The following is a 14926-nucleotide window of genomic DNA, read 5'->3' as shown; positions in this document are numbered from 1 at the left end:
AAAGAAATACTACAATTACAAACTTTTTATAACATTTTACTGACTATTGAGGTAGTAAATTCTTACTGGTTTGTATCTGGGTCTATCACTTACATCATTTTTTTCTTACTAATAACCACTAATCACAACAACAATTTGTAAAAAAAAATTGGTAGATCTAGTATTTTCTTCCTTTTAAAGTCCATAAAAAAAATTATAGATCTAAAATCTTAAAAAAATATATATACAAGCCCAAAATATTGGCCCAACAACAAAAATTACCGATAGGTGATCGCAAAGTTTTTTTTTTTTTTTTTTTAAATTGAGACTAATCAACTAATTTTACCAAAAACAAACAACTTAAACCTTTAAAAAACTTTAAATAAAATAATTTTGTCTTTACCAACAAAAAAACACGCTCTACACGCACATAAAAATAATAATAATAAAAGAAAATATTTGCTGGCTAAGCAGTAGAGTTGAAAGCCAAAACCACCGCATGCAGTTAATGATAAAATTGCCCCCGCTAACTCTAAGTCCTGGCTTCGTCCCTGTTTGTGTGTGTGTTTATTTCTCAAAAAAAAAAAAAAATGAAAGTTGAAAATAATTTATATTTGATTAGACACTCAATTTTGTAATAAAATTCCTTATATTTTCAATTTTATTGAGAAGTCTAATTTTGACAATAATTATATATAAGTCTAATTTTGACACTCCAAAAAAATTTTTGAGATGTGAGATTGTTAATTTTGCTTCTTGTTTTGTAATGTGTTTACTTCTTGTGATCTTCTGGAGTGTGCGTGCTTCTTAATAAAAGCTTTGCTTTTATTGTGTATGTGCGAGTCAACATATATTATTTGATTATGCTAGCTAGTGTATGCCCAATCCAATTGGGTTGATCTATATTGGCATGGTTTTATCACGAATTGTGGGTCTTTATTTTATTTTTTTAATTTTGCAAATTATGTTTTTTGTTTGTAAAGTAGGGCCCAAAATAATATTTGGAGGGTGGAGATTTATGCAATATTGTAAGGCAGTCATCTTATTAAGCCTAAGTTAAATTTGGGCTAGGATTGGGGCAAAATGGAAGTTAATTTATTCTCATTCAAACCAATTTTTTTTAAAAAAATATATATATACCTATAAATATTAAATAAATTAAAAAAAATGAGTAGAATATTGATTAACCTAGTTTTACACATTTTTATATCTACATCCCCTCTACACCAATAAGATCCTCCTGAGTGAGACTTATTAAGACGATTCTCAGTCTCAGAAAGAGAAAGACAAAATGAGAGAGAGAAGTTATAAAATAAAATGAAATTTGAACTACAAATAATAGGAAGGGACACATAAAAGAAGCTTTCTTTAAAAAAAAAAAAAAATGAGTGAGACGGATTTAACCGGTTTGTTGATAAAAACCGAACACCCGACTTTATTATATCGGGTGCTTTATTGACCACACTTTGTTTCAAATTAATCATTTCGGATTATATCAAATCGGATTGGTGGTTTTTTATTCTAAGGAATAATATCATTTTACACTCATTTACATCCACTATTTTACATCAATATTAACACAACTGACTTAGAAATATCCATATTTTATATATAAAAGTGAAAGTAAAAAAAAAACTGGGCAAAATTAATACGAGTTTAAAAGTATTATTGCCTTTTTTCCGGTTTGGGTTTACTTAATTAGTCCTATATTTTATAATGTCACTTTGAGGTGAAATTTTCATGTGTCGCATGAAATGGCTTACGCTATACCTTCTCTTCTTTGAGACGCTTTGTGGCCAAAATCCTCGCCTCTACTACAAAAAGCCTCACATCAAAGTAAGAACAAAATATATTATACTATCTTACCAGGGAAAATAATAGATGTTATATTATACCAGGTGAAAGACAGAGTTTTAAGTGGAGCTATATGTTTGTGGTATTAGAAAACTTCATGTTTTATGATGCAGGACATTTCAAGTAGCTATATCTTAATTCTCTTTGTAACTAATTAGTTAGTTAGTTAAATGATTTCTTAAGTATCAATTGATAGGATTTAGACACTTGACAACCATTTAGAGGCTGCCAATACTAAACAACTAGTATAAGTAGTAGAATGCAAGCTCTTTGTAAATTAGTTTTTGTATGTAAATGAAAATAAGTTCTATCAGAGTTTAGATAGAGTTGAACCTGAAGCTACCAAGAGTAGTGTTGTTAACAAAGCTGGTGACTCAATAACAGAGCATGAAACGACAGATCAACACAAGTGAAGCTTAATATTGATACGACCTGCAGTTTAGTATTTTAGATGTTTACTCAAGTGTTAACACGTGATGAAGTTAGTTAGTCCTATAGTTGCACGTGTGAAAGTTTGTTAGTTAGTTTTCTTTGTGTTCACACCTGTACAAACTATTATATATATAGGTAGCCTCTGTAATCTTGATTCAATTAATGAGAAATATAGTTTTTCAATCCCTTGATTTGTGATATGGTATCAGAGCAAATTCCCAAATTCCTGTAGGGTTTTGCATTTCCTTCAATTTTTTTTTGCTTTCTATTTCTCAATTTTCTCGAGAAAATCTTACTCTGTTCTTGAGAAATTCTTTGATTCTTGAACATTCTTTCTTCATTCATTATTCATGGCTTCTGCTACGAATGTAAATGGTTCTACAGATGCTTCCACACCTGTAAATCCATCTTCTTCTTCACAAGAATCTCCAATGGATGATCCTCTGTTCTTGCATCACGCAGAAAATCCAAGCTTGGTTCTTGTTACATAGCTATTGATAGGTGGAGAAAATTATGCAGCTTGGGCTCGTGCAGTGAGAAAGGCCTTACTCACCAAAAATAAACTAGGGTTCATCGATGGAACCTTGACTCTCTCATCACCACTGGTAGTAACTTCTTCGAATGTGCAAGCCTAGATAAGATGTGACAAGATGGTTGGCACCTGGCTAACCAATTCAGTTTCACCAAAACTCCAAGCAAGCATCATTTATGAAGATAAAGCCCTAGAAATCTGGAATGATTTGAAGAATCGCTTTGCCCAGACAAATGGACCTAGAGTTTTCAATCTCCAAAAGGATATAGCAGAGCTTCATCAAGGTGAGATGTCTATCACTGATTTCTTTACACAGTTGAAGGTGTTTTGGGATCAGTTACAAAACCTTAGTCCATTTCCCTCTTGCACCTGTGGTAAATGCATTTGCAATATTAACAAGAGGCTTACTGATTTGCAAACAAGAGAGTCTGTCTTGAAATTTCTAATGGGATTGAATGATTCTTTCTCCCAAGTTCGATCTCAAGTTTTGCTCATGGATCCCATTCCATCTATTAGTAAGGTTTATTCCTTGCTAATTCAAGAAGAGACACAAAGACTAGTGCCAAATGCCTCTTTTACTAAAGTTGACTCCACTGCCTTAGCTGCCAAATTGTCCAATAAGCATCTTGGGTCTTTTCTTGGTGGTGCTGTTGGCAAAGGAAGGAGAGACCAACTTGCACACATTGTGGAAAGATAGGCCACACAGTGGATAAATGCTATAAAAAGCATGGTTTTCCACCGGGTTTTAAATTCAAGAACAAGCCATCTATGGCTCATCAAGTGACTTCAGAAATGTTCTCCATTGCTCCTTCAATTGCCTCACCAATGCATCACCATACTCCTTTCACTTCTGAGCAGTATCAACAGCTCTTTGCTTTGTTTGGAACTTCTGCTCCAGTGAAAGAAGCTTCAATGGCCAATGCAGCATCATCCTTTACATCTGTCACTGCCAGTGTTCCAATGTCAGGTATTGATTTATCTCATAGTGTTTTCTCTGCACAAATTGTGAATAGAAGAACGTATGATAAATGGACTTGGGTATTGGATACTGGTGCAACTGATCATTTTGTTTGTTCTGTTGTTTTGTTAACTTCAATTACTGCTACAATACAGTCTTTGGTTCACTTGCCTAATGGGGAATCAGCTCAAGTCACTCATATTGGGACTATTGTTCTTTCCTCTTCACTCACCCTCACAAATGTCCTTTGTGTTCCTTCTTTCAGCTTTAACCTTCTGTCTGTTAGTACACTGACATTATCTCAACCTTATTGCCTTGTTTTCCTTTCCAATTATTGTTTTCTTCAGGACCTTTTAACTTGGAAAACGATTAGGGTGGGCAAGGCTGTTGATGGGTTGTACTTGTTGCAGTGTGATAGTCTCCAGCACATTCCTCATTCTTCACTTGCTGATTACTTAAGCAATCACAAGTTCAATGCTTCCTTTCTTCCTTTTTCTGCAACAAGCTCTTCAAGTTCTGCTTCTGCATCATCTTCTCTCTGGCATGCCAGATTAGGACATCCTTCAGATATGAAGCTTAAAACTTTAGGTCACACTATTCCTTCTTTACAATCTTGTTGTAATAAGACTTGTCAAGTTTGTCCTATGGCCAAGCTTAAAAGATTACCTTTTCCTTTTCATAATAAAATATGTGCTTGTGCTTTTGATTTAGTCCATATGGATGTTTGGGGTCCCTATTCTATTACTACATTAGATGGTTATAAATACTTCTTAACCATTGTGGATGATGCAACCCGAGCCACTTGGCTTTTCTTAATGAAATCCAAAACTGATGTTAGGCCTTTATTTCAGTCTTTTTACACTATGGTTGCCACACAGTTTGGTCAAAACATCAAATCCATTAGGACTGATAATGCCAAAGAATTTGCCATGCCTGATTTTCTTAGTTCACATGGCATTATCCATCAACATAGTTGTGTTTACACTCCACAACAAAATTCTGTTGTGGAGAGAAAACACCAACACTTACTCTCCATTGCAAGGGCTAAATACTTCTTAACCATTGTGGATGATGCAACCCGAGCCACTTGGCTTTTCTTAATGAAATCCAAAACTGATGTTAGGCCTTTATTTCAGTCTTTTTACACTATGGTTGCCACACAGTTTGGTCAAAACATCAAATCCATTAGGACTGATAATGCCAAAGAATTTGCCATGCCTGATTTTCTTAGTTCACATGGCATTATCCATCAACATAGTTGTGTTTACACTCCACAACAAAATTCTGTTGTGGAGAGAAAACACCAACACTTACTCTCCATTGCAAGGGCATTACAAATTCAATCTCAAATACCTTTGAAGTTTTGGGGTGACTGTGTTTTAATTGCTGCCTATCTCATCAATAGACTCCCATCTCCCTTGTTGAATGACAATCTTCCTTTTGAGCTACTGTTTCACAAAATCCCTGAATATAATCATCTCAAAGTTTTTGGGTGCTTATGTTTTGCCTCCAAAATTGCTCAAACCAGAACCAAATTCACCCCACGAGCAAGGAGATGTGTTTTTCTTGGCTATCCTTGTAATGTCAAAGGTTATAAACTCTATGACCTTGATACTCATACTACCTTTATTTCCAAAGATGTTGTTTTCCATGAGTTTGTTTTCCCTTATCATCATCTTCCAATACTTCTGTTCCTCTCAATTCTTTACCTTTACCATGTGTTTCTCCTGTTTCTTCCTTACATGATGATCCACTTCCCTTTCCACCCAACACTCCTGTTCTTACTCCTCAATCTATTATCCAAGTTCATTATACTATTGATGAGGACTTTCTTGATGAGGTTCCAGAAGCACCCCTTGATCCCATTGCAGACTCTCTTCCTCTTAGGAGGTCCACTAGACCTATTAAAAGGCCTTCTTACTTATAGGAATTCCACTGCAATCAAGTTGCTTCTGTCCAGCCTGTGTCTTCCTCTTCATCAGGTACATCTCATCCCATTTCCTCTCATGTCTCTTACCAACATCTTTCTCCATCCTATAAGACCTTTTGCTGCTCTATTTCATCTCTTGTTGAACCTCAATATTACCACCAAGCTGTGTCTAATCCCCAATGGCAAGCTGTCATGGCTGCTGAAATAGCAGCTCTTGAGGCTAACAATACTTGGACTTTGACACCCTTACCTGCTAACAAGACATCAATTGGCTGTAAGTGGGTTTACAAAATCAAGTATAGGGCTGATGGTTCCATTGAAAGATATAAGGCACGGTTAGTGGCTAAGGGATTCACTCAAAAGGAAGGCATTGACTACTTTGAAACCTTCTCTCCAGTGGCAAAAATGGTATCTGTGAAAGTCCTTCTTGCTGTTACTGCCATTCAGGGTTGGTCTTTAAGCCAATTAGATGTCAATAATGCTTTTCTTCATGGAGATTTGGATGAAGAAGTGTATATGGCTCTTCCATAAGGGTTTCACAGCCAGGGGGAGGTTGTTTGTAAGCACAATAAGTCCATTTATGGACTCAAGCAAGCTTCTAGGCAATGGTTTGCCAAATTCTCAAGTACTTTGATTCAGCTTGGTTTCATCCAATCCAAGGCTGATTATTCCTTGTTTACCAGAAGACATGGTGACATTTTCATGATTCTTTTGGTCTATGTAGATGATGTTTTGATAGCTTGCAATGACAAGGCTGAAGTGGACAGATTCAAGGTCATGCTAGATGAGAAGTTCAAACTTAAAGACTTGGGTGCTTTGAAGTATTTTCTTGGCTTAAAGGTTGCAAGATCAGATAAGGGAATTGTTCTCTTCCAGAGGAAGTATACTCTTGAGCTACTCAATGATGCAGGATTGCTTGGCTGTAAGTCAACTAAAACTCCTATGGAGCACAGTTTAAAGCTAAGCAAGTTCGAAGGAGAAGAGCTTAAGGATCCCAGTCATTACAGAAGGCTTGTGGGCAAACTTTTGTATTTGACAATCACAAGACCTGACATCACATTTGCTGTCCATAAACTCAGTCAATTTATGTCCAAGCCAAGGAGACCACACATGGATGCAGCACACAGAGTATTGCAATATTTGAAAGGTGAACCAGGTAAAGGACTCATGTATTCCTCTCACACAGATTTGCACTTAAAAGGATTTGCAGATGCAGACTGGGCTGCATGTCCTGATACTAGGAGATCAGTGACTGGCTATAGCATCTTCATTGGTGATTCTTTGGTGTCATGGAAGTCTAAGAAGCAATCTACAATATCAAGATCCTCAGCTGAAGCTGAGTACAGATCCATGGCAGTGGCAACATGTGAGATTGTATGGATTTTGTATTTCCTCAAGGACATTGGAGTGACTCATGACAAGGAGGCCTTGTTGTTCTGTGACAGTCAAGCTGCTTTGCACATCGGATCTAATCCAGTCTTCCATGAGAGGACAAAACATATAGAAATAGATTGTCATGTGGTTAGAGATAAGGTGCTGGAGAAAGTGATCAAGCTGAATCATGTTCGATCCAATTGCCAATTGGCTGATCTACTCACTAAAGCTTTGAATTACAATCAATTTGCTGTTCTCATTAAAAGGATGGGGATGATTAATATCCATACACCTGCTGCTTTTGAGGGGGCGTATCAGAGTTTAGATAGAGTTGAACCTGAAGCTACCAAGAGCAGTGTTGTTAACAAAGCTGGTGACTCAATAACAGAGCATGAAACGACAGATCAACACAAGTGAAGCTTAATATTGATACGACCTGCAGTTTAGTATTTTAGATGTTTACTCAAGTGTTAACACGTGATGAAGTTAGTTAGTCCTAAAGCTGCACGTGTGAAAGTTTGTTAGTTAGTTTTCTTTGTGTTCACACCTGTACAAACTGTTATATATATAGGTAGCCTCTGTAATCTTGATTCAATTAATGAGAAATATAGTTTTTCAATCCCTTGATTTGTGATAAGTTCTGAGGGCTTTTACTTGAGAACTTAGTGTTCTTGTAGAGGTGCCTAATCACCTATCAATTTGTTCTAAACAGCTCTCATTCCATTTAATTCTAGTTCATATTATAGCCCATCTGTAAATCAATTTTTGTATGTGAATGAAAATAGGTTTGGAGGGCTTTTACTTGAGAACTTAGCGTTCTTGCAAAGGTGCCTAATTAATCACCTATCAATTTGTTCTAAGCAACTCTCATTCCATTTAGTTCTAATTCATATTACAGCACATCATATTTTCCTGCAGCAGTTTATTTTCTTGAGTATGCTTGTTCATAACTTGGACAAATTAAGAAAAAATGTTTTTCTGTTGAGAATGATGAAAAATATAAAATGGACTCAGCTAGTTAGGAGCTTATGAATATACACGAGAACAACTTGAGCTTAATTTGTTAAACTGGGAATAAGCACCAATGCGCCATGGTCCTTAATAATTCTTCGTACGTAGCTCCCTAAAATTAAATAGTATAGTTAAAGATTATTCTTTCATTTTCCTGATAATAGTAGTAAATCCTGATCATGTATGAAAGAAGCATATCACATCAGGACATTAGTCGAAGATTTCCGGCTACATTTTTGGGAAGTTTTCATGTGGAACCTGGAAACTTCATTTATTAGGCGCCGCAAAGGAAATATATAAGGAGGTGATGACGATCAAGACTAGAAGAGAGACAAGACCGAGTCACCATCAAGTCAACTGTGTGCTGCACCAAACGTGTAAATGTGTAATATCATTAACGGTCTATGGAGACTTACAAAAAAAGAAAGTGCTTTAACTTAGAAAGAGGAAAATTACTAAACAAACCTAAATCGTCATAAAAGTTGAAATGTATACAAAAAAATTTTGATAATATTTTTCATGACAATTAAATTGATGCATTTTTATTGGTTTTTTTTTTAAATCCATCATTGTCATACTTTTTTTAATCTACTATTAATAACATGTTACAATAGCCACGTGTCAAATTTTTTCTACCTCTAGACTTTCTTATATTAAGCACATGTGGGTAAGATACAATAGTTCTACTTAGTACGCTGTATTTTACATAGATTTTTTCATATCCGACTCGTATAATGGTTCTTGTTAATAGGTGTTTTAGGGTATTTGATAGAGAAACATTTTTTTTTTTTTTTTTGCTAAACTTGATAGAGAAACATTTAATATAACGTGTTGCTGTTACTTTTATTTGCTTTTATGAGACACACATGCACTTACTATTATTTATTTTTTTTTTTCTCTTGATCCCATAAAAAATAAGGGTGTCTTATTAGGTTTAACGTTAATGAAACACGACGGAGGACGTGTAAAGTGCTTCACATATGTTTACATGACGAAAAGCCACTTCCAAGAGTCAAATCTTGTCACTAATTATGCCAAGGTGGAACCTGGCCATATTGCAATAATGCAATCAACCTGAGAGACATACAGGTTTAGAATATATACAGTATAATATATTAAGGTTTAGAATATACATATATGATATTATATATTAAGATATGAGTCCGATTAATATATGTACTTACATTAACTATTTATTTTTTGAAACTTTTTATGGGAAGTTAAAAAAACAGTCAAATCAATTAATTACTCTTTCATTTTTTTTAATAAAAAATCACTCTAGTCATTTAAGATTTTCTACCGTTGACATAAGTTGTCTCGTAACAACATTAATTCTCTTACTTTCTTTCTTTCTAGCATTCTCTCTCTATATCATTCTATCTTCTTCTTCTTTTTTACTCTCTATTTCATTCTATTTTCTCTTTTATATATATATATATATATAATTTATTATGGTATTAGAACATTAATGGGTCCTTCTTTCCTTGAGTTTGTGTGCTCACACGCCTTGCAACATCAAGTTTTACTCAAGAATCACTAAACTCTAAGTTGTGTGCTCACTATGATCACTGACTCCAAATTAAAGCCCACAACCGATAATACAAGTTTTGGTGTTACATTGCCCTCACGCATTGTCTTAGTCCTAATCACGTGCTTGTTTATGGCTGCACGCACCACCTTTTGTTTTGAAGACCCCTTCACAGTTCTCATAAGCGCTTAGAGTATTCATTTGTCAGTCTCATCCTTGTGACATGGCTAACATACTATTTAACTTCCATAGGTCATTACTCCCACACAATACAAATGTTGGAGTGGCCTCTACATGCACTCTCATGGCAGAGCTCTTTTTGCCATTGTGCTATAAGTCTTTGTATTCAATTGAATTCTTGGAATTTTCCTTACCAAGCTACAATTGAAATGTTCTTTGAGCTCATTCATGCATGTTCCCGGCCAACAAAATATAGTCTTTCTTATGCATTACACGCTTCATAGACTTCTTTCTCTTCAATGATGATACTTTTTTATGTGTTTCTTAGTGGTTTCTAATTCATTTGATGGGCATTGATGACTTCCATTGCATTGAAAACTTTTCTTTCAAAATGAATTTTTCATTGCTCCACCTTGAGTTTGAGGTGATGTTATAATATATTAGATATTAGAAATTTTCTAAAAAAAGGAAATGGTAATGAGTGCCCTTAGGGCATTGGTTAACAATTCATTTTAAGAAAATTTTGACATCATTTTTGTGAGAAATGAAAAAAACTGTCAAAATATTAATTGTTTTTTTTTTTTGTTTTTTCCATGAAAACTTTCTTTAACTGGATTGTTAACCAATACCTAAGAGCACTGGTTAACATAATCTAAAAAAAAAAAAAAATCATAAGCTACTGTTGTTTTGTACTACCATGCCACCCTAGTTTTAGGATCAATATACTATACCTAATGTATTCCTCTATATATACTATCTAGATTAGATTTTATTGTAACAAATAATTCACTATATTATAGATGAAGTCATTTAAGACTAGTTCTCTTATTGTAAAAATTGGAGAACAAATGGAATTGGAATTTTGAGCCACGCTAATTCTCAACGCTAAGCAAAAGAGTTTTATATAAGACAACTAAAAAAACTGGCCCACTTCATGTTAAAGATCGAAAATTCTAAGCAAAAGAGGGTGGTACTTTAAGAAAAGCTGGTTGGATATATAATTGAGATTCGTATCGTCATGCATTAGAATGGCATCTGGGGATGGTTCCGAGAAGTATCAGAATTGTAGCAGAGAAGATCACAAGGAAGCAAGAGCAGAGCATGAAAAACAAGTAGAGATTGAACTGAGTAAAGAACAAAGTGCTGCTTAAACGACATCAGCTCTATGAGTAAGAATCATGCTCATACGACAAGTAGCTTAGGCTTTGTTTAATTGTATAAATGCTCACACGTGGGAAAGTCTGTTATTAGTATATTGTCACGTGTAGGAGTTAGTTATTTCCAGAGGTTAGCATTAGTTATTCTGTTAGAGGGTTTCTGAGCTTAGATCAATGTATATATATAGTCTTGTATTCACATTATTACAATTAATGAAAATACAGAAATTCATTCAATTTTCTGATATGGTATCAGAGCAAATTCCCAAATCTTTTTAGGGTTTTGTTTCTTCCTTCTTTTCTTCTTCAATTTTCTCGAGAAAATTACTCTGTTTTTCTGAGAAATTTTTTTTTCTTTCTTCTTTCTTTAAAGAAAGTTTTTCTTTTCTTCATCATCAATGGCTTCCGCTGCCACAACCACAACTACAACTGGTCCTGCTAATGGTTCTATACCTGGAAATCCATCATCTTCTTCTTCTCAGGAGTCACCAATGGACGATCCCCTGTTCTTGCATCATGCTGAGAATCCAAGCTTAGTACTAGTTACACAGCCTTTAATTGGTGGAGAAAACTATTCTGCTTGGGCTCGAGCTGTGAGGAAGGCCTTGCTAACCAAGAATAAGCTGGGATTATTGATGGGACTCTTACTCTCTCATCACCATTGATTTCTACTCCTTCTTCTGTGCAAGCATGGATTAGATGCGACAACATGGTTGGAACTTGGCTGACCAATTCAGTCTCTTCGAAGCTTCAAGCAAGCATTATATACGAAGATACTGCTCTAGAAATATGGAATGATTTAAAGAACCGTTTTGCCCAAACCAATGCCAAGAGTGTTCAACCTTCAAACGGAAATTGCAGAGCTACACCAAGGTGAGATGAGCATTACTGATTTTTTACCCAGTTAAAGGTCTTTTGGGATCAGTTACAAAATCTTAGTCCGTTTCCCACTTGCACCTGTGGAAAGTGTATGTGCAATATCAACAAAAGACTTAATGATCTACAAGGCGAGAATCTGTGATGAAATTCTTAATGGGAGTGAACGAGTCTTTTTCCCAGGTTAGATCTCAGGTGTTGCTCATGGATCCTATTCCATCCCTTAGCAAGGTTTACTCTTTGATGATTCAAGAAGAAACTCAAAGATCAACCCCAAACCTCTGTTGTTAAGGTAGATTCTACTGCTTTGGCTGCCAAGATGTCAAATGATCAAGTCAACCATGTCCTCAATTTTGTGAATTCTGGTGGAAGGTAGAGATAAACTGTTTGCACTAATTGTGGCAAGACTGGCCATACTGTGGACAAGTGTTATAGGCTACACGGGTTTCCTCCAGGTTTTAAATTCAAGAATAAACCTGCTATGGCACATCAAGTCTCCTCAGGTTCAGGTTCAGAATTTGCCTCTCCAATGCATCAATTTTCTGCATTCACTCCTGAGCAGTGTCAGCAACTTTAACCTTGTTTGGTGCATCAAATTCATCCATTACAACACCACCAAAAACATCAGATGTCAATACACCTACTGCTGCCAATATGGCAATGACAGGTATGGACTTTTCCCATAGTGTTTTTGCTGCACAAGTAGTAAATAGAAGGCTTATGGTGGTCATGATTGGGTGTTGGACACTGGTGCTACTGATCACTTTGTATGCTCAGTGGATTTGTTAACCTCTATCACAGCTATTAGGCAGTCATTGGTTAAATTGCCTAATGGGAATCAGCTCAAGTAAGCACATATTGGGACTGTCAATCTTTCTCCTTCTTTAACACTTAAAAATGTCCTTTGTGTTCCATCCTTTTCCTTTAATCTTTTATCTGTCAGCTCTTTAACTCATTCACAGCCATATTGTTGTGTTTTTCTATCTGCTTACTGCTTCATTCAGGACCTTACTTCTTGGAAAACGATTGGGTGGGCAAAGCACTTGATGGATTGTACCTGTTGCAGTCAAACAGCCTCCATCAGTCTTTCAGTTCTTCTTTTGCTACCTTCTTGTCTGCTCACAATCTCAGTGATGTTTTTGATCATTTCACTGCTGTTACCTCCACATCAGAATCTTCTCAACCTTCATCTATTTGGCATGACAGGTTGGGGCATCCATCTGATGTTATACTCAATAGTTTGTGTCATGTAATTCGCTTTAAAAACCTTCTTGTAATAAAGGTTGTCAAGTCTGTCCTATGGCAAAACTTAAGAGATTGCCTTTTCCTTTTCATAATAATATCAGTTCTTGTGCTTTTGATTTGCTTCATATGGATGTATGGGGTCCTTATTCAACTCCTACTTTAGATGGCTTCAAATATTTCTTAACTATTGTGGATGATGCTACAAGAGCAACATGGTTATTCTTAATGAAGTCAAAATCTGAAGTTAGGCAGTTATTTTCATCCTTTTACACCATGGTTCATACCCAATTTGATCTTAAAATCAAAACTGTTAGAACTGATAATGCCAAGGAGTTTAACATGTCTGATTTCTTTAGTTTTCATGGAATCATACATCAAACCAGCTGTGTTTACACTCCACAACAGAATTCTGTTGTAGAGAGGAAACATCAGCACCTCCTTTGCATAGCTAGAGCTTTACAGATTCAATCTCAGCTTCCTATTCAGTTTTGGGGTGATTGTGTTTTACATGCAGCCTATCTTATCAATAGACTTCCTTCTCCATTGCTACATGACAAAATCCTTTGAACTCCTTTTCACAACCACCAGATTATTCTAATCTCAAAACCTTTGGCTGTTTATGTTTTGCATCCACCATTTCTCATACCAGGTCAAAATTTTCTCCAAGAGCAAGGAAATGTGTTTTTCCTTGGATTTCCTTTCAATGTTAAAGGTTTCAAGGTCTTTGATCTTGAATCTCATACTGCTTTTGTTTCTAGAGATGTCACATTTCATGAAGATGTTTTTCCTTTTGTCCTCAATTCTATTAAATCTGTCCAGCAGTCTTGTTCCTATTCCTGTGTCTTGTGTTCCTGCTATCAATCCTCTTTCTGATCCCTAATTCAACTGCCATCACTCATGACCTCTTTTCTCACATTCATCATTCCATTGATGATGATCTTCTTGATGAGGTTCCTGTTGAACCTACTGATCCTGTACTGATCCTGCACAATTCGAAAATCTTCTAGACCTGTCAAACCACCTCATACCTACAAGCCTACCACTGCAACCAGGTATCTTCTGTCACTGATGCTTTTCCTTCTCAATCAGGTACCTCTCATCCCCTTTCTTCTCATTTATCATATCATCATCTCTCTTCTCCCTATAAATCTTTCTGTTGTCCATCTCTTCACTTGTTGAGCCCACCTATTTTATCAAGCTGCTTCTGATCCCAAATGGCAAGAAGCCATGACTGCTGAAATAGCTGCACTTGAGGCAAATCACACATGGACTTTAACCCCATTGCCTGCTGGTAAGAAGCCTATAGGGTGTAAATGGGTGTACAAATCAAGTATAGGGCTGATGGTTCAGTTGAGAGATACAAGGCAAGGTTAGTTGCTAAAGTTTTACACAAAAGGAGGGTGTGGACTATTTTGAAACTTTTTCCCCTGTGGCCAAAATGGTGTCTGTCAAGGTGCTGCTTGCTGTGGCTGCCATAAAGGGCTGGTTTCTTAGTCATTGGATGTGAATAATGCATTTCTGCATGGTGATTTAAATGAGGAAGTCTATATGCTCTTCCACAAGGGTTTCATAGCCAGGGGGAGGTATTTTGTAAGCTGAATAAGTCCTTGTATGGCTTAAACAGGCATCTAGGCAATGGTTTGCCAAGTTTTCTAGTACCTTGATTCAGCTTGGTTTTACTCAGTCCAAAGCTGATTATTCATTGTTTACTAGGAGGCAAGGTGATGTTTTCATGATGCTTTTGGTGTATGTGGATGATGTCTTGATAGCTTGTAATGACAAGGCTGAGATAGACAAGTTCAAGGTCTTGTTGGATGACAGGTTCAAACTCAAAGATTTAGGTGACTTAAAATACTCCTTGGGTTGGAGG

General features: G+C 35.9%; 1 protein-coding gene across 1 annotated transcript; it reads left to right on the top strand.

The window, feature by feature from the left end:
- The first annotated feature begins 6387 nt into the window (after positions 1-6387).
- LOC111995715 (uncharacterized mitochondrial protein AtMg00810-like) lies at positions 6388-7476 on the top strand. The gene has a single exon (XM_024027646.1). The coding sequence runs from the start codon at positions 6388-6390 to the stop codon at positions 7474-7476; it is 1089 nt and encodes a 362-aa protein (XP_023883414.1).
- The last annotated feature ends 7450 nt before the right edge of the window (positions 7477-14926 follow it).

This window comes from Quercus suber, unplaced genomic scaffold (assembly GCF_002906115.3).
Source record: "Quercus suber isolate HL8 unplaced genomic scaffold, Cork oak 2.0 scaffold_74, whole genome shotgun sequence".
NCBI lineage: Eukaryota > Viridiplantae > Streptophyta > Magnoliopsida > Fagales > Fagaceae > Quercus > Quercus suber.
Note: the sequence above shows the minus strand (reverse complement) of the source record. Positions and strands in the feature narration are given on the sequence as shown.

Coding starts and splice junctions, on each gene's coding strand:
- LOC111995715 (XM_024027646.1), top strand. CDS start 6,388: ATGATTCTTTTGGTCTATGTAGATGATGTTTTGATAGCTTGCAATGAC.